The sequence below is a fragment of the Etheostoma cragini genome, chromosome 5 (assembly GCF_013103735.1).
Source record: "Etheostoma cragini isolate CJK2018 chromosome 5, CSU_Ecrag_1.0, whole genome shotgun sequence".
In the NCBI taxonomy this organism is placed as follows: domain Eukaryota; kingdom Metazoa; phylum Chordata; class Actinopteri; order Perciformes; family Percidae; genus Etheostoma; species Etheostoma cragini.
In genome coordinates this window covers 18,606,866-18,630,387 of record NC_048411.1, presented here as the reverse complement: position 1 = coordinate 18,630,387, position 23,522 = coordinate 18,606,866, and the positions used below count along the sequence as shown (strand labels likewise).

Genomic DNA, 23,522 nt, shown 5'->3' with positions numbered 1-23,522 from the left:
AAAAATGCTCCACCGTTGCATTCCCGTCTAAAGGGTAAAAACGCCAAAAAGTCTGAAGACAGTGGTGTGCAGAGGCATTCAGGTAGTCTGTCTTTACAGAGTAGGCTAAAGAAGCCTCCTGTTATCTAAAACATTTTTAATCTAATGTCACCACATGCACATAGAATTCCCCCCCAAAACTCTCGTCTAAACGTGGAATAAAAAGTGACAATGCAACTGTACTTTTGCGTTTTCTCTTCAGATCTTTTTTGTGTAAACATGGCCTCAGCTACACATCCAGCAGATATGGAGCAACATGAGTGTTTAGTTATCACCGCCAGGCGTAGATCGGTGATGAGAGCAGTGGGACTCAACCAAAACAGTTCATCTGTGGGCTGGAAAAACAATCCAATGAGCTGTGAAAGAAGATATAGCTTATTTGTACAGTAGAGTTAAGGGGAACTGCAGAGTTGGGTGACAATGCTCTGTGGGTTTCACCCTATGGTTACCTCTTAAGTTTGACAGTAAATGGATTTAGTTTTTCTTTATTACGCAGCGTTGCAGCTGCTCCCAAAAGTCACATTTAACAGAGGAGCATCAAGGTGAGCTTCCTTGTCCAATGGGATCTGTTCAACTGATGGGGGTTGTTTGTCATCTACGAGTACCTGAGGCATTGTGGCATTTGTTCTTGGCTAGGGTTATTTAGAGCCTCGGGGGATTTATAGGACCGTGTTGCAGTGACAGTGTCAAGGATCACTTCGACTTGGTTCTTGAACGGGGCTGCAATATTGTAGGGGAGATTGTCCTTTGCTCAATGAGTAGCTCCCTGTACACAATGTGTATGGATTTAGGGCTGCAGTGAGAGAGGGGTTGGAGGAAAAATGAAGCGGCACATATAGATCATGCCTGTTTGATTTGAGATGATGAATTAGACCTCTGACATGTTTAGATTTTGTATGGTTAGCTGTTAGCTTTTCAGACCATAAAAATCCTGGAATAGGTTTGCTGCCGTATGATGGGGTGCAAACAATGGGCAGATTGGTAACACTTTATAATAAGGTATACAAAAAAAAGATTAGTTACCGTTTTTCAGGCTGGTAGTTACTGGTTTTTGACTGAGTAACAAATGGTTAGTTACTGTATTTCAGACTGGTAGTTACTGGTTTTGAATGAGGAACAAATGGTTAATTACTGTTAACTAATCAGTAGTGCTTGAATCACAGTAAATCAGTAACTACTCATTAACTAACTCATTCAAAAACAAGTAACTACCAGCCTGAAAAACAGTATTTATACAGAACAGTCCCATAGCATTAGGGGTTTGGGTTAGTTACTGTAAATCTTTTCATTCTTTTCATCTCTTGATATGTGACGGAATGTAACAAAGTACATTTACTCAAGTAAACATTTGAGGTGCTTGTACTTTTCATGCCACTTTCTACTTTACTTCTACTCCGCTGCATTTCAGAGAAAAATATTTAAATTTTGACTTAACTAAATTTTTTCTTTTTTTAACTTTTATTAATCCAGATAAGTCGCTTGAGAACAATTTCTCATTTGCAAGCGGTTGGGCTAAAGAGCCTTGCTCAAGGGCAACTCAGTGGTGGTAATGAGGGAGCGACAAGGGACTTTTTCTTTTCCACCAAGATTTTCGGTCTCGGTCTGTCGGCCTGGGCCAACTCCTAGTCCCAAGCTTACTTCTCTAACCTCTAGGCCACCATTGCACTACACTTATTGTGGCAGTTTTAGTTATTTTACAAATTAAGATGTTTGCACACAAAACATTGTAGTTTATAAAATACAATGTTTTATCATAGATGAAACTACCCAACAATATGTAGGAACATAAGTGCAGCTGAATTGATTAGTTGGGTGATGGAACTGTTTTGATTGTTTTCAGTTTCTAAATTGTGAGGGTTTTTCTGCTTTGAGTACTTTCACTTTTAATACTTTAAGTACATTTTCCTGATGATACTTACATATTTTACATTTTCAATGCAGGACTTGTACTTGTAACAGAGTATTTTTGCAGTGTGGTATTAGTACTTTTACTTAAGTACTGAAGGATCTGAATACTTCTTCCAACACCAAAGGTGAGCTATAAACATACAGTAATCCCTGACAGACCTTGATCTAATTTTAAAGTAAAACATGTGAAATGTACATACAAATGTGGTTGTGTTAATATTTACAACTTTGCCACTATTAATATATCCTGTGTGTCACCATTATCTATGCACACTGCATCTCCTTTATCTATGAAATCATCTGGAAAATGTTTGACCTTTTTTCTCACTAAAAGAACTCAGGGAGTAGTGATTATACTATTCTTAATGAATGAGTTATTGTCAAACTCTTTTTGGCCTTATATGCCTATTTAAATCAATACTATTACAGTATGACAGCTTTTATATTTCATAACAGTTATTGTCAGCACGGATGTCAAGTAGAAGACAAACTATAACAACTATAACTCATTTTTGCATTTAGCCTCTTATTTTATTTTCTTTAATATTTATTTTATTATGATCCAGCTTTCTTATAGGTTCAAACCCGTCCCACTAGAACTCACAATATGATACCATGAACAAACATTAAATCCTTTGCTGCGCACAAAATCAAACAATTTCTATGAATCTCATAACTGAATTCAATCTGTGCACAATTCAAACTCACAATCCATGTTAGATGTTAAATGGGTTTTATTTATACTTCTGACTCTTTTCCATAACTCATTATAACGATAATTTCCTGGCACTTCCTGAACTCAAACAAGGGCTTATGACTGACTTTTCTAGCCTGGTTCCACAACATAAAGGCCCCTCTCACACAAGCATGAAGCAGGTTTAAAAATATACAAATTCTTTTTACATTAATTTCTTATTAATGCCACAAAACAAATTAATGGCTTCCTTGGGAGTATTAGTTTTTTTCTTTCTTTAGTTCTTTCTCTCTCTCTTTCTTTCTTTCTTTCTTACTTCACCTCCTTTAAAACACGACTGAACAATGTGTGAAGCCACCATGTATTTCTCTGTTCTGGCTGACTGTTGTTGTAATGTACTTTCAAGCCTCACTGCACAGCAGAGGATATTAAAGGTCTGTTAAAGTGAGAATTTTTTTGTCAACAAAAATAAATCATCCCAAAACCGGCAGTGGACTTAAAAACACAGAGGGACAACTGCTCCCCCAACTACTATTAAACATGGCTAGGATTTTGTGGAGTTACAGCATGGTAACAATCCCTTCATAATAGGGCACCGTACTGTATTGATTTACACTGGCAGTGACACATAAAACTATTTACAATTTTCCCACAAGAACCACTCATAAATGCCTTATGTAATGACTCTCTCTCTCAATCCAAATATGGACAGATTTGAATCAAGTTACTGTGTCTTGTGTAAATGGACACAAGATGGGAGTCCAAACAGTTGACAGAGTGTACTGAATAAAAGAAGTGATCAAAGGGCATTCAAATATTTCAGGCAACAGCAAGATAATGTTTCAAAAATGTTTGGAACATGTTATCTGTTCTTGCACCTTATCACCATAGACGGACAAAAACTCATCTGCTTTCTGTTTGTTTATGTGTTCCGTGGCAGAAACCATGTTTTAGAAACCATGTTCCCTTTTTCCATGAAAGGTATTCTTCCTTTCTAGATTACACAAGCTTCTCCGGCCCCACTCAATTGGGCTGAATTCCTTTAAGCCCATCAACTTGTCACTTATCAATCATAAATAAACTGGTGGACACACTCTCAAAAAAGCCCAACTACGTTATGACACCACAGTGCTCAATTGTCTGAACAATGCTCAACTGTCTAGACATTGAGCATTTAAAAAATGTTTTTCTCTCTCCTTCCGTCAAAACAACACCAGTTAAAAGGAAAATCAAAATGTGAGTGACAGTAGTAGAGATTGCAAGAAGGGAGAGGTACAACAGCCATTCCATGTTTTAATATTTCGAATAGTTGCTCATTCAAGGCAAAACATTCAGTCCTGCAATACTATTCCCCAAATTCTTTTTCAGCATTCTGGCTTTTCTCTGAAAAACATGTGCCCATATGCATCGTCTTCAGTGACTTGACACAGGTGTTTCTGTGTCAAGCAAACACCCACAGAGCTGTTTGTTGTTTAAGGCAAGTTATTCTGCCTCTCTCTCTCAGACAAACAGCTATTACTGTTCTCTTGTACAGCCTCTACTTGAAACAGGAGTGTGTGGGGACAGTGTGAAGAAGCAGTTAACAATCTGTTGCACTAGCAAGAGAGGTGCAAAAATAACATTAAAATAGTTTGAGGTGTTATCTGAGAAGGGATCAGGACAAGGATTCTTATCGTGATGATGTTTTTAGTTTTTACAGACCTTAAAAAAGCTTGCAATATTGCAGACGTAGAGAACCTGTGTGGTTGGCTCTGGGTATACGGACTGCACTAGATTACACATTGACGAGCTTAATGATCTTTATAGAGAAGTTAGTTCATGGCCTTGAACACATGCACATATCAATCAATGTACATCAATAGTTGTTATGAAATTGTGGCAGCAGGAAATTATTTTGGGTTTTATTTTAATTTTAGATGCAGTGTTAGCATTGTGGACAAAATGAACTTGAATGTAACACAAGACGATGTAGTAGTGCTCCTTCAGTTCACATTTTGTGTTTGTCTGCATTAAAAAACACACTACTCATTAGAGCTGTTTGCTTCCCACAGACCCTCAGGGTGTGAAAACTTCAAATCTGTCTGAATTTCTTTAAACAGCATTGTTTCTGTTTTCCACAGCTAAATACTTCCACCTCTACACAGTCTTGATTTAGGAACGTTCAAAATGTGGACAGAAGAAGACAATATAACATAGTTCACAGGCATGATACTGTATTTAGCCATTTTATGGCAATCACAATAATTCCCATAGGAATTTTAAAGATTGCACTCATTATAACATCAATAGTAGCCTACATAACAGGGACTTATCATTGGGGATCGAGGCTATTATGAAACCTGCGTCAATATGACAAGACTCGGCTTGCCCCTTTACGAAAGCCTAAATAAATCATCTAATGTCGCTCACTAATAGTGTAACAAACCATGTGTAGGTTACAAAATTCAAACAACTCAATTCCGCCATTGGCCCCTGTGAGTGCGCGTGCCTGAGCGCGGCTGTACATGCATGCGAGCCACGGAGATTTTTATTATGTAACATGTCCCCAATCACATCCCTGCCTGAGTCTGAGGCATAAGGTCGCTTTAAGAGCTATCTCGGTTCCTATCAGTGTTCCTGGCAGGACACCTCCTACCTTCCCCTCGACCAAAAAACTCTTGTTGTGTCTCACCTGATGCAAAACAGCGCAGGAAGCCTAAGGGGAAACAACATCTCGGTGAGAAACAACGGCTAATTAAAAAACGGCATTTCGAGCTAGCCCGCAACTGTTTAAGGGGTGGAGGATTTTAACTGAAAGTAGGAAAGACATGCTTCCTATTAGGTCGGTTATTTTATATTTTTATGACATGCGACAACAAAGCTCTAACGACTCTAATATTGCAGTTTCAGTAGCCTAACATTTTCTTCTTTATGGGTTCTCTGTGTGTGTGTAACGTTGGGGAGTTTTAACAATCTTGTCGCACGCGCTGGTATTTTTGAATTCCCTGTGCTGTCAGGTAAGCTAAATCTAAAATGATTTGTAGTTTTTCTTACTTACTTGCCAGCCTGCTCTCATTAGGGGATGCTAAAAGTGTAGGTAGCTCCGTTTATTGGACGTTTGGGTGAGTGATGGGTTTGATGGTATGATGGGTTCCCCCCCACAGAAGAGTCTCATCCACCTGTCCGGAGCCGAGAGAGTCCGCGTCAGGCACGCAGCTGGAGACCAGTGGATCCAGGACAGCTGAAGACAGACAGTGGATCCAGGACAGCTGAAGACAGACAGTGGATCCAGTACGGCTGAAGACAGACAGTGGATCCAGGACAGCTGAAGAAAGACAGTGGATCCAGGACAGCTGAAGACAGACAGTGGATCCAGGACAGCTGAAGACAGACAGTGGATCCAGGACAGCTGCAGAGAGCCAGGGTACAGTAGCCACTCTGACACTTTTTCACCCCTTCATGTGGTTTTCATCCGCCCGTGCGTGATGCCTATTATCATTTTCGCATAATAAAATCTAGACTTGTTTCATATCAAAGCAGATTAGCGAGGTGACCAAATTTTACAAACATCCCACTTCTGAGACTAATCTCCCCCTCCCTGACCTCAACAATTTCTTTGTCTCTTTTTTTCTACAGGGACTTATGTCAACAGGGACATATCATATAAAAAAGGACATATATGAAAAATGTGTCGTAATGAAAAACTCTGCTTGGCTATTTCTTTTTTGAATACCTGCAGATATCTGTCAAATTAATTAGTAAGTCTCTTGTCCTTATTGCATCACTTCAAAGTGTCCAAATTCTACCATAAATGATTAAGGTTAATCAGGTCAGGTTAATATCCAGAAGGGGTTAAATGATCCAGACTGTACTAAAGACTGTACCACAAAGGAAATCAAGTGGTATTCCCGTACTTAGCTAGTTTACTTTAGTTATGATTACTCTTTGTTTGTAATCACCACAGATTAAACAGGACATCATTATAAGACCTTTCTGCGCATAACAGAGACAGCCACGAGCAATTATTGTCCTGCCTGTCAACATCTGTCATCGTCAGGAGTCCTCAATTAAAAATAATAAATCCTGTAGATATTTATTCTATTAGCATAGAAGTGTTCATTTCTGAAGATTTGAGCCGAGGGCAAAACATCCTGGTTAGTCAGTACTGTTTTTCACTGCACGCACGAACACATGCACACACACACCCACACACACACACACACACACACACACACACACACACACACACATATGTGCATGCACGTGCACATTCACAGACTCTCACACACACACACACACACACACACTACTAAGGTTCTTGGTCTTGGTGTAACCAAATTGTATTTGTGTTCTGTTTTCCAGTACAATAATTTGTTGGAGATTGTAAGGACCACATGTGCTTTAGAATCTATTGTGAATGCTCAGCGACAACAAGAGGTGTCTGTTCTTTATGGACAAAAACAGAATAAATTCCCACTATCAAAAGAGGAGAAAACAGTGAGAGGGAACGATTGTGCCTGAAGGAGCAGTCATTATGACATTATTGTGATGGAAATTCAAATCAGCATGCCATTATTGCGATGCCAAGAAGTCTGGATCTGTGCTGTTTTCTTGATGGCATGCTATCAGCGCATCATTTCACTTTTACAGCCAGTCCTTGAGGAGATAGAAAATCAACCTCATGATATCTGCATATTAAACCAACATTGATAATTCCTTTCATACGTCTCTGTTTTGGTTATACTGAATCCACCGCCAGTGTGTGCAAAGAAGAAACTGAACCACTAAATGTGACATAAAGATACTTGTGCGATTACATTCAGAATCACTGTGATTTAAAAAACTAAAAATACCAGCAAGCGAGCAAGAATCAGTTTCTGCCAAATATCCTAATTTAAAAGTAGGAACCGTCTAATGATGAAATTAGCTTTTTCAGCAAGTTGGGGTCAGTTTCCTTGCATGCTGTAGTTTTAATAGGAGCTACATTTTAATTTGAGTGATAAACCAAACTCCTAATATCTCAAGAGCTCCTAACTTTAGAAATACACTTTTCATGACTGGAAGCTTACTCATTTCATTTTTCCCCCTTGTTTTCAGGCAGCAAGTAAACTTCGTTGTAAAGACTGCCGAAGATTAAGGATGCAAGTATTATTCATGAAGTAATCACAACAGGTGTGACACAACAAAGTAGTTTCATTACTCCCCCAGCTTTTGAAGTGAGGCCAGGAAAGCCGCCATGGAGCTGCATCACAACACCAACCACAACCAAGCCTTGTGGAAAGAGATACCGTGGGATTTCACCGATGAGTGCTCACTCTCAGTAAGTGGCACCACTTTTCTCATCATTGCTTACAGTGCAGTTATGGCAGTAGGTCTCATTGGGAACTCTTGCCTGGTGTTTGTCATCACACGACACAAGGAGATGCGCAACGTCACCAACATCTTCATCGCCAACCTGTCCTGCTCTGACATCCTCATGTGCATTGTGTGCCTGCCAGTGACTATTATTTACACGCTAATGGACCGCTGGATCCTTGGAGACGTCCTGTGTAAACTCACGCCGTTCATTGAGTGTATATCGGTCACTGTTTCCATCTTCTCCCTCGTCCTCATCGCCATGGAGCGTTACCAGCTCATTGTCCACCCAACAGGATGGAAGCCCATGGTGGGCCAGTCCTACATGGCCGTGGCTGTCACCTGGATTGTTGCCTGCCTGATCTCGGTGCCTTTCTTCTCGTACAGCGTGCTCGCCTTGCCTTTCCAGAACCTGAGTCTCCCCTTCTCGGTGGGCGACCACTTTGTGTGCATGGAGCGGTGGCCGTCAGTTCAAGAGCGGCGAGCTTACACCACCTCCCTGCTGGTCTTCCAGTACTTGCTCCCTCTTGCCCTTATCATGATCTGCTATCTGCACGTCTACCTGCGCCTCAGGAGGCGGAAGGACATGGTGGAGCGTGGCAGGAACACCACTCAAAAGAAAACCAAGGGTGCCACTAGGATCAACGCCATGTTGTTCTCCATAGTGGTGGCCTTTGCCCTCTCCTGGCTCCCTCTCAACGTCTTCAACACGGTGTTCGACTGGAACCATGAGGCCATCCCGTCCTGCGGCCATGACGTCATCTTCTCAGCCTGCCACCTTACAGCCATGGCCTCCACCTGCGTCAACCCCATCATCTATGGTTTCCTCAACAGCAATTTCCAAAAACAGGTGAAGTCCACCCTGTTGCGCTGTCGCTGCTGGGGGGTGACAGAGAGTTACGAGAGCGTCCCTCTCTCCACTGTCAGCACAGAAGTCACCAAGGGGTCAATCTTGAGCAATGGGTCTATGAGCATCAATACTTAGGTCTTTTCAGTGAAAGACAAAGAGACTACTGGGGCTTCTTCAGCCTTCATTGTGTCATTTTTTTGCTTTGTTGCATCCAAAAGCGAGGTTGACAGTAATAAAACTATAAACCTCACAGCACAGCATTCCAGAGAAAGTCCACTGAAGACACTTTACCAGCATGGCCTGATGCCCTCGCTTCAGTACGAGTTAGCATGTAAGAGGAAGTAGATAACACATTGATGGTGCAAAGGTTGGACAAGTTTAAGTATTGTAGGGCGACTGAAGGCACTTTACATGAGCACTTACAGTTCTATATAGTCCATTCCTTATGTGCTTTGTGCACATGGGAATGTTTGTTGGACAGCATTTCCTCTGGTAAACATCTGTCAAGTTTTCTTTCTGAAGCACAGGAATCTGCTCCAAAGTCACGTTTACTGAATATCAGCTGCGTAAGGTTTGCTTTCACACTGTTACCTGCTTTAAATGTGAATTATAACCCCCGAGTGAACTAAAAGGACAAAGGGGTTGGGGCACTGCAAATGTTCTTTTCAATTTTGCTGTTTTATATTAATAGTATTGATTAAAAAAATGTGAGAGATTGTAAATTTTGATGTGTTAATGACTGTCAATAGAGTAGCTCATTACATAACTGAAGCAGAGAACATTAGTACATTAAATGTGACTCTAGGCATTCACTGAGACAAATCCCTGTCATCATCTTAATGCATTTATCATTATCTGAGAATCGCCACAAACAGTGTAATGGTCTTTTAAAGACAACCTTGGCAAGAGCTATATACATTCCATGCTGTCCACCAAGGTCTGCGTTGCAGTGTGTTGTGCAAGTAGGGTGTTTTTTTTCTCATAAAATGTGCCATTTAACAACCATATATCAAGACATTAAAGAAGCAGTAAAGGACTTAGTCAGAGCGGGGTTCTTCTGCTGTAAATAACATTTCTAAAAACATACGTGGCCTGTAAAATGTATAGTTTATGGCGTGGTGGGGATTAAAGAACACTGTGTAGCATAGTAGATATCTCCTAGGAAACCTGATGTAAGTCACTTCTCTTTGTGGTATTGAACTAAATTAAAACATCTACTATCACCTTTAAGGAAAATGTCCATGTTGTAATATTTGGATTTAATGAGTCACAATTTTGATTGTTTGATGTCTAATTCTTGTACTTCATTTGTCGATGTTGTTTTTGCTTTTCAAGTGTGCTCAGAATAGATTTTTCCGTCACTTTGGTCTATTCATCTATTCATCATTCTCAGCTTTTAGCAGATAACTGATCGGTCCTAAGTCCCTATGTCTCCGTTAAAGGCTACAAATGGTGCACCGATACCAGACTGCACATTTCCACTTGAGGTAAAAGTGTGGAGTCATTGAGGGATCCTAATTCTTCAGAGATCATAGTCAGTCATCACTTGCCAATGCTCTGGTTATTGGTGTTCAGAAAAAGAAAATCTAAACAGTCAATATTGCAAAATTGTTGTTTTCTTCCTGAGGTCAAATTCAGTGTGCTGCCTCTGTGTGCATTATTTAGGGGTACGTCTGAGATCACGACACATTTTAGCTGTGCATGTAGTGTTGAATAAATCAGTGTTGTGTTTGGTGCCTTAGATGTTAAAACATCATGGGAAGGGTAAAAAAAAACAGTATGAGAGATCAGTGGGAGTTGTGCTAAATATTCATGCTGTGCGTCTTAAGTATCAACCAAGAGTAAAAGAAAGGGTTAGACTGTTGCTGCCTTTAAGCTTTGGTGTTTTTTAAATATCAGGAAGTCAAGTTTAGCATGTTTTTGCACCTCACAGAAAGCCAAATCTGTTTTTTGACTCTGAAGGCATCTTACACAATCGCGCTTTGCCAGACCCTCCTCCAAAGCAGGCTGAAATAGGGTCTGGCTACTCCTCATTGCATTTGGGAGGAGAATGTGCTCTGGGTTAATGGTTAATTTCTTTAAACCAATCAGAATCGTCATGGGTGGTGCTAAACTCCGCACAGAGCCGCTGAAAAATATTCATGCGAGAAAACTCAGTTTGGAAAGATAGTCTAGCTAGCTGTGTCAATTTGCAGAGATCTGAGGAGCAGTCAACCATAATCCTTATAAATTCACCATATTTAAAATTTCAACACAAAGAAAGCAAAAGGAAATGGAACATACATGCATCCGTCGGAATTTCCTGCAGCACCTGAGCAATCCCGGATGTAAAACGCAAAGTATATAGACTACACACAACCTAGCAAACTGTTGTCCAAGGGCAAATTAGGCCATAAGAGGGCTCTCAGAGGTCATTGTCAGCAGAATTGACAGTGTCACTTAGCTGCCTTTGTCTGATCTGACCTTTACAGACTGTCAACCCCCTCTCTTATCCTACATTTCCTTCCTCTCCTTTGGGTTTCCTTCGAATGAAAAAGCAGTGTTGATTTTGTTGGGAAGAAAAGAACCAAGATGCCAGAGGTGCTATTGTACTCCACTTAACAACAAGTGGAACTCAAATGATGCCATTTTAAATTGTTACCCAAGTAACTGCTAAGGGGCCTGGGCACTTTACTGCGCCATGAAATGAAGTCGAGCTGGAGACAAACACTTAATGAGTCCACAGGACCAGGCTCTCCTTGTCAGTGGAGCCGTTCCAGAAAGATTAACATCTTGGCTCTCTGCGTTTTCATTTAGAGAGATTCTCATATGAGACATTTTTTTCCAGATCACAGGGACAGCATGAACTAGATAGTTGGCGAGAGATTTCCTCAAGCTGTTGTTTTGAGCATTGAAATTCTCTTCAGTCACATTTTTCGTGCTTGCCTTGCTAAGGAGAGGCCATAATTCACCCTGTTTTTGCCTTGTGCCCATATCATTTGTTAGAATAATAGCTTTCGATGCTTTGCATTGCTTTTTAGAAAGCTTTTAAAGATCAAAATGTTAAAAGACGTGGACAGTATTCACAGGATCTACAGTATAAAGTGAATCTGCAGGGTCCACAATGAGCATAAGGAATTAAATTATAACTTTTGTAAAGGGGTCACAATTTAGACGTGCTACAAAAGGATTTTTAAAAAGGGTGTATGTGATGAGGTCAGACAAAGCCATGGTTTGTGGTGATTTTACACATATGCTGTGAGAACAAAGCTATGGTTTGAGAGACTTCCTGAATCTTATTTATTCCTTTAACCTCACCCTGTGGGTGACTGGCCCCACTCACAAAAAGGGGCACACATTAGACCTTGTGCTTGTGTGTTCATGTCACTGAAATCAGTGACACATATATCAGATCATTATCTTTTTTTATTTATGAATATAGTCCTATGTGGTCAAGTCTTCTCCTGCACGCCGCCGTTGTGTAGTAAACTATGAAACTCTGGAGCGGTATTCTGCTGTTTTTAAAGGTTCTGTGCTTTATAATCTGGATAAAGCCAATGCCCACAATGCTGAAGAGATTATTACTCTTTTTAATTCAACTTCCGGAAGCATATTAGACTCTGCTGCTCCCAAGGAGACAAAACACACTAAAGAACTGCAGATTTTTTGTTTAAGTGACTGTACCCGGGCTCTCAGACGAACATGTCGGCAAGCTGAGAGAATGTGGAAAAAGAACAAACTCAAAGTGTCACATGAAATCCTACAGTACAGTTAGAGCTGTAAAATCTGCAAAAAATGAGTTCATTTCTATCCTGGTTTTACTTAACTGTCACAGGCCTCAGGTTCTTTTCAAAAATGTGATTCTGCTCCTATCATACCCACATCTGACCTTTGTGATTCCTTGCTTGAATTTTTTGTTACTCAGGTGGTTCTTATCACAACTCACAAATAGGCGCTTCTCTGTCCACAATGGCAATTATTCTTCTTAGACGGCCTCATTAACCTGGGGTGTCCCTCAAGGTTTTGTCTTATTGTCATTATATATGCTTCCCATGGCATCTATTTGTGAAAAATATGAGGTATTTTTCCCCCTGTTTTGCAGATGATGTGCAAATGTATCTGCCTTTAAATCTTAAAACGAAGGGCACTTTGCTGGCCCTGCTTGGTTGTCTAAATAACAACAAAAGATGGATGCGCCTAAACTTCCTCAACCTTAATAGAGACAAGACCGAGGTTACAGTGTTTTGGACATCATGAGTTGGTTGATGTGGCTACCCAAGGCCGTCTGTCTCCTAGTATTTGCTACACTGTAAAAAGTCTTTCGTCTCTTTTGACAGCGATTTTAAATTTGACAAGTAGATTTCCTCCATTGTCAGGTCGAGTTTTTTTCAGCCGGGAAATCTAGCCAAGGGAAAGGTCTATCTTCCTCCCAAAGACCTAAAGAGGGTGATGGCCTTCATTACTTCACGACTTGACTACTGTAATTCTTTGTATATGGGTTTAGATCAGTCATCTATTAAACGCCTGCAGCTAGTCCAAAACGCTGCCGCCCGCCTCCTGACAGGAAAAAAAAGGGGTACCACATTACACCTGGGTTGCAGATGGGTCCCTCCATCTGTTCGGTTGACTCTATCCAAGGACTGCAGCTGCCTTACCTCACCAAGCTCCTTCATGCTCACATTACCGCAAGACTGCTGGCTCATAACAAGGGGTGATCCTATCTTGTGGAACAGTTTACCATTTCATATTAGAACTACTACTACTACTACTACTACTACTACTCTCCAACACTTCAAATCTCTGATAAAAATAAATCTTTTTTTAGCCTTTCCTTCCAGTTAAGGAAATACATATAATACTGATGTATAGTATTGATGTATTTAGTTGTGTTATTGTTGTTTCTTGCAAAGCACACCGGTCAACCCAGTTGTTTTTAAATTTGCTATATAGAGAGTTGACATTGACAGTGTCCTTGTACACCTTTGATCCCTTGTGAGAAGGAACTAATCTTTTTGTTCCAGCAGATGAAAAGGTCAGAGGGAGTTGGGTTGCTGCCTGCAGAATTCTTTTTAATGGCAATGTACATGTTAACATATGTAGGGCACATTGAAACTGACAGGTAGCTCATTTTATGGTCAAACACATAGATAAGCTCAGTCGATATTTCCTTCCTTTCATTTTTCTATTCAATTGCCCTAATTGTTCCGCCTTGGATCAGGCGCTTGCTCAATCATCAGATTTGTGAGGAAGGGTTTGTTTCAGGGAGCATTTCCTGCTTTTGACATGTTTATTAGTTTTGATATTAACATAACGACATGCATTTTGTGTCAGCCAGATTATGAGCACAACCTGGGTTACACACTTGTATTCCTCCGAGGTGAATTCAAGACAAATCACTCCTGTGTGTGTCCGCTTTGGAAATAAATGTACAGTATATTGGAAGATATTTCTGGGACTCAATCTCATCTTCTGTAGAATTAATCAAACAAACACACACACACACACACCGAGTTTTGTCTTGCATAACACCAACAGACTTGACAACCAGCAATAGAAACCCCTGATTGGTGTCAGACAGTTTTTCTCAGGATTGCTTTCAGTGGTTGGTTGCATGCATGTGCCTTCTTCACAAAAAATAGATAGATAGATGGATAGATAGATAGATAGATAGATAGATAGATAGATAGATAGATAGATAGATAGATAGATAGATAGATAGATAGATAGATAGATAGATAGATAGATAGATAGATAGATAAATAGATAGATAGATATGGATAAGAATTGATGTTCTCTCTACAATCTTTCCCTGGTAATTTAGGATTTGGCCACGGCGTCTGACCTTCCATTTACTTTAATCAGGAGAAGAAGGGTTAAACCACAGACTATTTTTTAGTTGCCTGGTTACAGCTTTCTCAGGGGTTTTGATGGGTTTCCTTCAAGCTGACATAGAGCACCAAGCTATTAAAGGCATTTTATCAAACAGACAGAGGAGCTATGCCAGGCTGTAGCAGTTCTTGTGGAACCAGCTCAGTCAGGTGGTTCTCTCGCTTGAAAAGAAGGACGGAAAAGAAAGTGAGACAGGATTTTTATTGCTGAGGGTACTTGTTGGCACATACAGTTCTTTTTCTGTTAACTTTCTTTTGAAGGTGGAATAATTGTAAGTAGTCCCTGTAAGAAATATGGATTTATTTTTTACTGCAGACATAACAGGAAAAGGACAGGAAGGAGCCTAATAAATAAAGTTAATGATGACTATTCCATTTATGATTGTCAGGGCCATTTTACTGTGCATGCTCATTCACTGACATGGCCTACTGGGACCCATGGAACTAATGCATTATAATAGTGCTCATTCAACAGCAAATATGTAACTGGAGCTAGGAGATGCCTATCTTAGCATAAATAAAGGAATCTGGGAGAAAGCCATCTGAAGGTAAAAAAACAATGTGCCTACCAGCCGCTCTAAAGCTCACTAACACATAGCCTTCTGTATATCTCATGTGTTAAAGCCAAAGAGAGGCAAAGTCCCTCCCCTTCCAGTGGACCCCATGAAATATATACGGTAGTGAATTTGAAGAGTCCTATCATTTTTTGATCCTGTTAGAATTGAGTTATGAATAACACATGTTTTATATTGATGCAAAAGATAACATTGCAACTTCAGTCACAGTTTGTCTCAGGTTTATTGAACTACAACTGATGGGCAATTTAAGACCCTTTTTCAGTGGGCTCAAGCCCTCCTGAATTTCATCTCAGCCCCACTAAAAGTTATAATAATAACATAATTACGTAACACAATAGTATTTATTTTAAATCAATTTTAGTGCTTTGAGTTAGAGTTTGCAAACAACAACAATTACAGGTTCACAGGGCTTGAAACAGGTTTAATATCATGTGTGTCTGTCGCTGATGCGTTGCACCTGTAACCCAATCAAGAAAAAGGTCAACAGAAACATAGTTTTGACCAATCGGAGGTGGTTGTAACAGACTCCCGCCTTTGCCTTAGTCTTTATCAAATCCAGTAGTGTCAAACTCAGTGTCACTAAAGGCCATATTGGAAAACAAGAATATCATCAAGGGCCAGACATTTACAGTTTATTGACATGCTTTCATTTTGAAAAAGTAAAATATCTTTGACTGTATTATTGCATGTCTTATGAAGTCTTCTCCCTTACAGTTTGGTCGACATAAAGCTCTAAAAAAGTCAGCAAAAATATTCCTAGAAAAAAGGTAGAAAAAGGCAACAAAAAAAACTTACAAAGCGTGAGGGGAAAAAAGCACCAAAAGCATCAGCAAAAGAGACAAAGACTATGTTGGCCAGAATATATGGTGAATTTAAATTAATTCGCGGGCCGGATCAAAATCTGCAAAGGGCCAGATCTACACATGTGATCTAATCTGTCAGAGGGAGAGCAGGAGTGTGGTTGTTACATTTAATGTTGGTAGTCCCCATAGAAGAAGTAAGTTTCATGGCGCAGAGAAGAACCCAAATGGAAATGTAAAAAACTGTTGAATGTTAGAGCAACTAGCAACTGAACCTGTCACAGTAATAATGACCAAACAGCTGACATTGTTGTTTCGGTAGCTAGCTCAGAGATTATCGGCTAATGAAATTTCAATCAGGAGAGACTTTGTTGCAGATATGCAAAGATTTATTGTGCATATGCCTCAAATGTAATGTACGGTATTTGGATATTAGACTCCATTGTTGAAAAATATATTTTTAGGAAAGGGGCAGAAAGCTAAAAGATAATCCCTCGATGGAGTCTAGATACTGATGGTGGTGTGAGGAGCCCAAAGACCAAACAGGCGAGACGATGGCAGTGGCCTGCCCATGCATCATGAAGACAGGAGGAGCAAAGGGAGGAGCAGGGATGTGCTCTTAGCCTGAAATGACAACTGAGCAGCAGAGAGAGACATGTTTAAAACAGGGATGTCACGCTGTGATTGAGCTCAGCAAGCTCAGCTATGTTCCACAACCAAACATGACCACAACACATGTAACGTTACCTTACCTGATGTGTTTAATCCAGCATCTTTTTTATCAGGGAAGCGACATTGCTCTCCTTTTGTGAGTTATGTTACATCCCAGTAAGAAAACACACAGGCATCCTAGCTTCAGCAAGATGTCACTTTTATGCAACTTTGAGGTAAGGAGTTTTTCTAATTAAGTTTAACAGTTTTACAACAAACTGAGACTTTCTTGCCTTGCAAAATTATTTTTTAAATTCTGTTTTGGCTCAATTCAAACAGGATTGAATTCAATTCAACGGGGCATTGCAAAGAATATCAAATGAAATAATTATTTTTTTCTCACTATTCCCTACCAGATATAGTTTTTTCCTAACCTTAAGGTCCCATGTTGGTCCACCTGAAGGTGAGGGACTACGCCTCTATACACAAAAAAATTAGGTGTAAAGATGAAACCTCAGGGAATAATTGGTCCAAACTAGGAGGAAATATAGCCTGGAAATCCAGACCCAAATTCGAAAGATTAAGGGTCTGGCATAGAGTGAAAATCGCCCATCTCGAGGGGCAAAATCCAAGGGGGTAAGTGGGCGTCCACGAAGCGTAGCTCCTAGCGGCACCAAGCGTGCATTTGAAAATCTCTCACTGCACACAATTGGATAACACTACGATCAATCACAACAACACACGGGATGACGTTCCGAGAGCCCCATACGCTTAGTTACCAGCGGAGCAGTATAAAGACAGATAGACAGATAAAGAAATGGACCAACAGGTCCTGTTGAACGGAGACCAGTGAAGGATATTAGAAGCACTTTTCTGATGAGTTCTGAGAGTTAATGCGCAGCCTCCAACTGAGTTTACCGATGTAGATGTAACGTGAACAACCTGTTTGAAAGTTGTAAGTCTTTTGGTAGCTGTGCCAAGGGAAATTTCAATCATTCCGAATCTTTCAGGGACTGAGAGCGTGGGTATATGTTAGGAGATAACATACAGTAGGCCCAGGCTAATTATTGCTATTATTATTATTATTATTATTACTATTATTATTATTATTATTATCATTATTATTATTATTGCTGTAATGCTAGTTAACATTAGTAATTAAATTAATTAAATTATCTAAACAGCTAATGTAAGTCAAAACTGTCTGCGTGCTTCTCCTGACAATATGGTGATTTGTGGACTATCCGTCAGTAAGGCGCTTGGTGATGACACAATTGTGAGCTTATTTTTACAAAAACGCATGCTACGGAGCCCTAATGTGAGGCATAAGATAAGGGAGCCTTTTATCTATTGTTGTGTTTCTTTAAAAATGAACAATGGACAACTTAAGTTTTTAAACACCTCAGATGTAAAGTTATTTGCTGTCAAAGTGGCGCCATAATGAATGAGAGTCAATGGTAAAGGAAGGTGAGTGCTTAAAATGGCGCCTTAGGGGCTTTGTTGACGCCCGCTTACCCCCTTGATTAAACTGTCGTAATCTGTTTAGCTCGCCTCTGGCCCGCCTATAAACGATACACCGATGGGATAAGTGCAACTCGACTACAAGGGTGTAGCTAGCAGCATTACTCGATGCCAGAGTAACTCGCTGAGAAAATTCAAGTTGTGCTCTTGCGAGAACTCTGGATTTCCAGGGTAGGAGAAATACATGAAATGGAAAATTTCTATTTTGACAGTTTTTGCATCAATTCACGAAATAATATGTAACATTTTAATTAGTGGGCTGTAGCAGTGCTAGTAGGTGGATTTTGTTAACTTTAGACGGAGCCAGGTTGGCTGGTTCCTGCTTCCTACCCTCTGTTGGGCTATGCTAAATTAAGCTAGCTGGTGGTAGCTTCATATATATCTTCCAGACAAGAGAATGACAGAGCTAGGCTAGCCATTTCCCTAAGTTTCCAGTCTTTATGCCAAGCTAAGCTAATCAGCGGCCAGTGGCAGCTTCATGTGGTATCAATGTACTCTCGGCAAGCACAATTCCCAAGATATTTATTTAATGTAATTAGCACTTCTTGCTATGACAAGTCAAAATGTCTGCTGTAAAAAAGGTCTATTGTTGATTTATTATCACAGGTTTAGGAACCTGCGAACATTCAAGACACAATGTTCATTATGACCCTAATGGCCCCTTTATTGGTTCAATCTGTTTCAGGCTGGTCTCGGTGAGACTTATTAGGAGTAACATGGCGGACCTAGCTCTACTGTAAGAGTTCAAGCTCCACAGTGTAATGTTCTTGATTACAGTGCTGTTTGAAAACATCAGTTGCCACACTGCTTGTGTCTAAGTCTATTCTTAAATTACACATATTAGGGCTGCTTTGATGATTTCACTTTTACAAAATGCAAATAATGTTATTTGCTGCAAGTAATGCTTCAGATATAATGTCTTTGGAGGGTATATGGGCACTGTACACAGTGGAATTAATCTTAAGTTAATATGTTATGTCCTGCTGTGCTATTGCCTTTCATATATTAATCCCTTATCAAATCACTTTCAATAAAGGACAATACTTGACCCATATGGTGTCTGGTGTATGTTTAACAAAAGTAGCTGAAAACACACGGAAGTGATTTTGTGTCGTGTGTGTTTGCCGAGTAACAGCAGAGTGACAGACAGATTGAACTACTTTGAAAAACACACTTTCCATTGGAGATAAGAGAGTGAGATCCCCATATGCTCTTCAGCAGGATATTACAGGCTGTTGTACTGTCACATCTCCATGATGAATGCACTTCGATTTGTTATTCAGTTTGTTTAAATTCCATACGCTAATGGCAAACACCCACATGTGTGCCGCCTGGTCAAATCATTGCCATGTTGCTTATCAAACCATGAATAAGCACTTTTATAATCCAAAGGAGATTGTGGAGTGTGCATGAGACTAGCCAAGCAAGCAATGCGCTATTACAATACAATAAATTGGCTTCAGACACATATGTCCTCATCAAGGTGAACAAACACAATAAAGTGCAGTAAATTACAATAAGTATTGACAGGATTTCATACAGTCATACAGTCTCTACAATATTGTAGATACAGTCTCATCAGACAGAGAGATTGTCTACATTTCGATTTTAAGGCACATTATACTGTGAATCAGACAACATGAAAACAAAAAACAACAATGAAGTAGAAACTTTAAAAGGTGCCCTGCCACACAAAACCGTTTTTACTTGCTTTTTTTTTTTTAAATATGTTAGGTCCATATGCATTTTGTTTATGTTGTGAGTGTGAAAATGAACTGCTACCTTCACTGTCAGCTCTGGCCACTGAAAAAATGTAAGCGGAGAAATCAGGACAATTACAAAAGCTGGTCGGTCTGATGTTATGTTGCCTGAGCTCAGTACTATTCATGAGCTCACCCAGTTGCGCTGGGTAAAGGATACCAATAGCCAGGCTTTCATTGGCTAGCTGTTAGTCAATCAGAGTCAAGCGGCTAAGAACGTTGAATATTAATGAGAACTGGCACAAATCTTCTTGCAGGCTTTCTATACAACACTAGAATGGATTGAAACAAGGTAACCAAGGCATTGTTTCCACAAAAAATGTCCATGGTAGAACTTCAGACAATACCCCAAAGTAATGAAATACGTGTGGCAGGGCACCTTTAAGGATGCAGTTTCATGTTGTTTTCTTGTGCCATCTGGTGGCACTCATCAGTTAAGCCTTTTGTGGTGTTTGGGTCACAATGACCCGGTTACTTTTTTGCTAAAATAAAAAAATATAATCTGGATTTTTAGTAGCTTCCTCTTGTGTTGACCCAGTTTAAATTGATTTATTTTTCAAAATACCTTTTTCACAGCGGAGATTTTGACACAGCGGGAAAAGCACAGGTGTATTTCATAATGAGTGAATTCCATTTAGGTGAGCTATAGTCTCCCTGAGAGTGGAGAGATCAGATCAAAGGAAATTGAAGAAAATGAAGGCAATAAATAAATAAAATTTGAGGAAAGGGTAGATATATGAAAGAGAAAAGAGGGTTTGGGCTGCGGAAAGTTGAAGTTGCGTGAAGGAAGGAAGGAAGATACAATAAAAAAAGCAGAGTAGTGGAAGGGTCGATGGGAAAAAGACAGAGGGACAGATCCTTTCATCCATGAAAGATAGAAAAGGTGATGATGTTATTGAAGGGAGGCTGGAAGGAAAATGAAGGATACAAATGGTGGAAATATGAATAAGGAAGCAGAAGAAAATAAATGAAAGAAGATGAGCGAATCGAGGAATGTATAATAGAAAAAGGGAGAAAAAACTTTTATTATTGTATCTTAAATTTGTCTTATTCCGTTTTAGTTTTTTTTAATATTCTGTTTTAACAGATGTTTTTTATTGTTTTTGATGGTTGTCTGTCAAGCACTTTGAATTGCCGTGTTGCTGAAATGTGCTGTACAAATAAAGCTGGCTTACCTTGAGAAAACTGACAAAAGACTACCGGTATGCACAGTACATATATAACTGCTAACCAGCGGTCATACTGAAGAAAACATGCCATCACACATCCTGAATTATAAGTTTTCCCTTTAGCAGTTTGCACAAAGCATTACCTGCACACCACCGTATTGTTTATTTTTTATTTATTTTTCAAATGTAATCAACTGCTGGGACACAAATCAAAATAGTGGTAAGAATTGAAATCCTTCAAGACTTCGATGTGAATCCATATTTAAATAAATAAAAAATAAAAAAGTTGTTGTATAAAAGCACCGAGGTATTTAGAGGTAGGCAAAAGAGCCTCAAGCTTGTATTTCTGCTTTGGCTATATATCTATATAGCAATAACCACAACAACAGTAGTGACATGCTAATATAATAATTTATTGTGGAATCAAATAATCATTTTCTATATGTTCTGGGTCCATTTTCCCTGTCTGCAACACTGCCCTAAAAGAGAACAAGAGCATAAACCTGTGAGAACACATTCAAACTATCAGAACCATCATGTATTTATTACATAATCCCCATCAGCGGACGCCTAGACAACCAGCTTGTCTTCCTGGGGTGATACGAGGATGATCACATATGTATCCACATAGAACAAAAATAACTAAACGCAGAATAACAAGTGAGCAAAACTTACAAGACATCCTTTTGGCTCTGTAAATATTGGCAAAGGGTGATTCCTCTGCACAACCCGGAACACTGCAGGATGCGTCCACGTGTGGAAAGCCCTCAACTAGCTGTTGAAGACCCAAAACATCACAATGAATATGAGCAGAAGGACTAAACGAATGTTGAGGAGCTGCGTTAGAAAGTGAAAATTTGTAATGTCCACAACACAGCTTTATGCTTCCGTAATTTAATGCGAGACCCAGTAGGGTTGAAACGTTGCCTTTTACATTAAATTATGGGAGCATAAAGCAGTGTTGTGGACATTACATTCATTTCACCTAAGCATTTTTTTCATTTGTCCTGCGCCTGCCAGAAGGTGGGATGTCCCCACCCTTTCTTTTATAAGAGATGTGTAAAAACCCTGAGGCTGATAAACCCTTACATTGCCCAGTGTGTCTGAGAGGCTGTCCAGATCCCTCTTCCCTCCGGGGCTCAGTCCATACGACCAGTGCTGACAGCAGCCCTGCGGCCATTCCGCCGCCACAAGCAGCAGACACACTGCCAAAGTTCTTGTAGCCATTCTGAGGAAAAAACACTGCACATATAAGTATATTGCTTCCTTTTTTTAAACATTTTACTTGAACCCACAAGCAATGTATTAGCTCTCAGCCTAAATTTACACTTCTCAAATTTTACACTCATCAGCCCATTCACAATGTCTTACCTCCTGTGTAGAAGTTGGGCAGGTTTCTGTGATTTTTTTCTTGTCTGCTGTCCTTTCGTGAATCCTGCTGCACACTATTTTCAAAAGTTTATATAAGATTATGCTCCTGCCTCCCTTCCTTTTAGTACGACACTAGACTACAGGGGGTCACAAAGTGGGATTAAAAAACACTTATTGGCCTCCGGAGCTGTTGACGAGATTACACTGGGTGATTTTTGCCCCTTTCGCAAAATAGGCCTGCACTTACATGGGACCAACAGGTTCCTGTCTGGCCGTTTTATGACGTATTCTGAGCCAATGATTTAAAAAAAGAAATCAGATGACAACGATTTTTTTCTTCTTCTTCATAGCAGTTTATTTTATAACAGTCATTCATGGAAATATATTTCCATGGTCAAGTGCAATAATTATAGATAGGGAGACCTACACCACTCCCTGTTGCCAAGACAAAGCAACCATTGCCCCGTATTGCATTTAGCAAGATGTATTAAAATAAATAACCATAGCTCTTACGTTGATTTTCACGCAACACATGATTGCCTTCATCGTTCATTCTCACAGGCTGGGTACCTACGATTGAACTGAGTGGAATAGTATTGCATCAGAGCAGCTTTGAGCTACAGCTAGAGAAACTTTACCAGTCGAAGACGAGTATAGGTACTACACATGCAAACGCTGTTCTGCAGACAACAGAAGGGACAGTGACAAAACAACTGACAACACCTGCCTATTCTAAGAATCAGAGCTGGGCAATATATCGAACATATATCAATATTTTGGATATCGTAACATTGCAAAACCGTTGTCATTTCCTGGTTTTAAAGGCTACATCACAGTAAAGTGATGTCATTTTATGAACTTACCAGACAGTCCAAGCTGCAATTTGCCTTTAACCACGTAGTCCTTATATCCACATTCACGATGATTATTTATCACAAATCTTGTGTTCATTTTTTGTGAAAGCATCAATAGTCTAGTCT

General features: G+C 39.8%; 2 protein-coding genes across 4 annotated transcripts; one reads left to right on the top strand and one right to left on the bottom strand.

Moving 5' to 3' along the window:
• Positions 1-5,159: 5,159 nt before the first annotated feature.
• npy8br (neuropeptide Y receptor Y8b) lies at positions 5,160-10,058 on the top strand. Of its 3 annotated transcripts, none has more exons than XM_034871367.1 (3): positions 5,160-5,357; positions 5,785-6,044; positions 7,718-10,058. In XM_034871367.1, the coding sequence occupies exon 3, from the start codon at positions 7,857-7,859 to the stop codon at positions 8,958-8,960; it is 1,104 nt and encodes a 367-aa protein (XP_034727258.1). In that variant the 5' UTR covers positions 5,160-5,357; positions 5,785-6,044; positions 7,718-7,856; the 3' UTR covers positions 8,961-10,058. The 3 variants fall into 3 exon arrangements, with proteins under 3 accessions (XP_034727258.1, XP_034727257.1, XP_034727259.1); XM_034871366.1 differs by having other exon boundaries at positions 5,179-5,437; XM_034871368.1 differs by lacking the exon at positions 5,160-5,357 and having other exon boundaries at positions 5,785-5,844; positions 5,954-6,044.
• Positions 10,059-21,596: 11,538 nt separating this feature from the next.
• Positions 21,597-22,604, bottom strand: LOC117944532 (progonadoliberin-1-like). Its single transcript, XM_034871401.1, has 4 exons — positions 22,543-22,604; positions 22,261-22,399; positions 21,847-21,946; positions 21,597-21,650 (listed from the first exon to the last, which is right to left on the bottom strand). The coding sequence occupies exons 2-4, from the start codon at positions 22,396-22,398 to the stop codon at positions 21,610-21,612; spliced, it is 279 nt and encodes a 92-aa protein (XP_034727292.1). The 5' UTR covers position 22,399; positions 22,543-22,604; the 3' UTR covers positions 21,597-21,609.
• Positions 22,605-23,522: the final 918 nt, after the last annotated feature.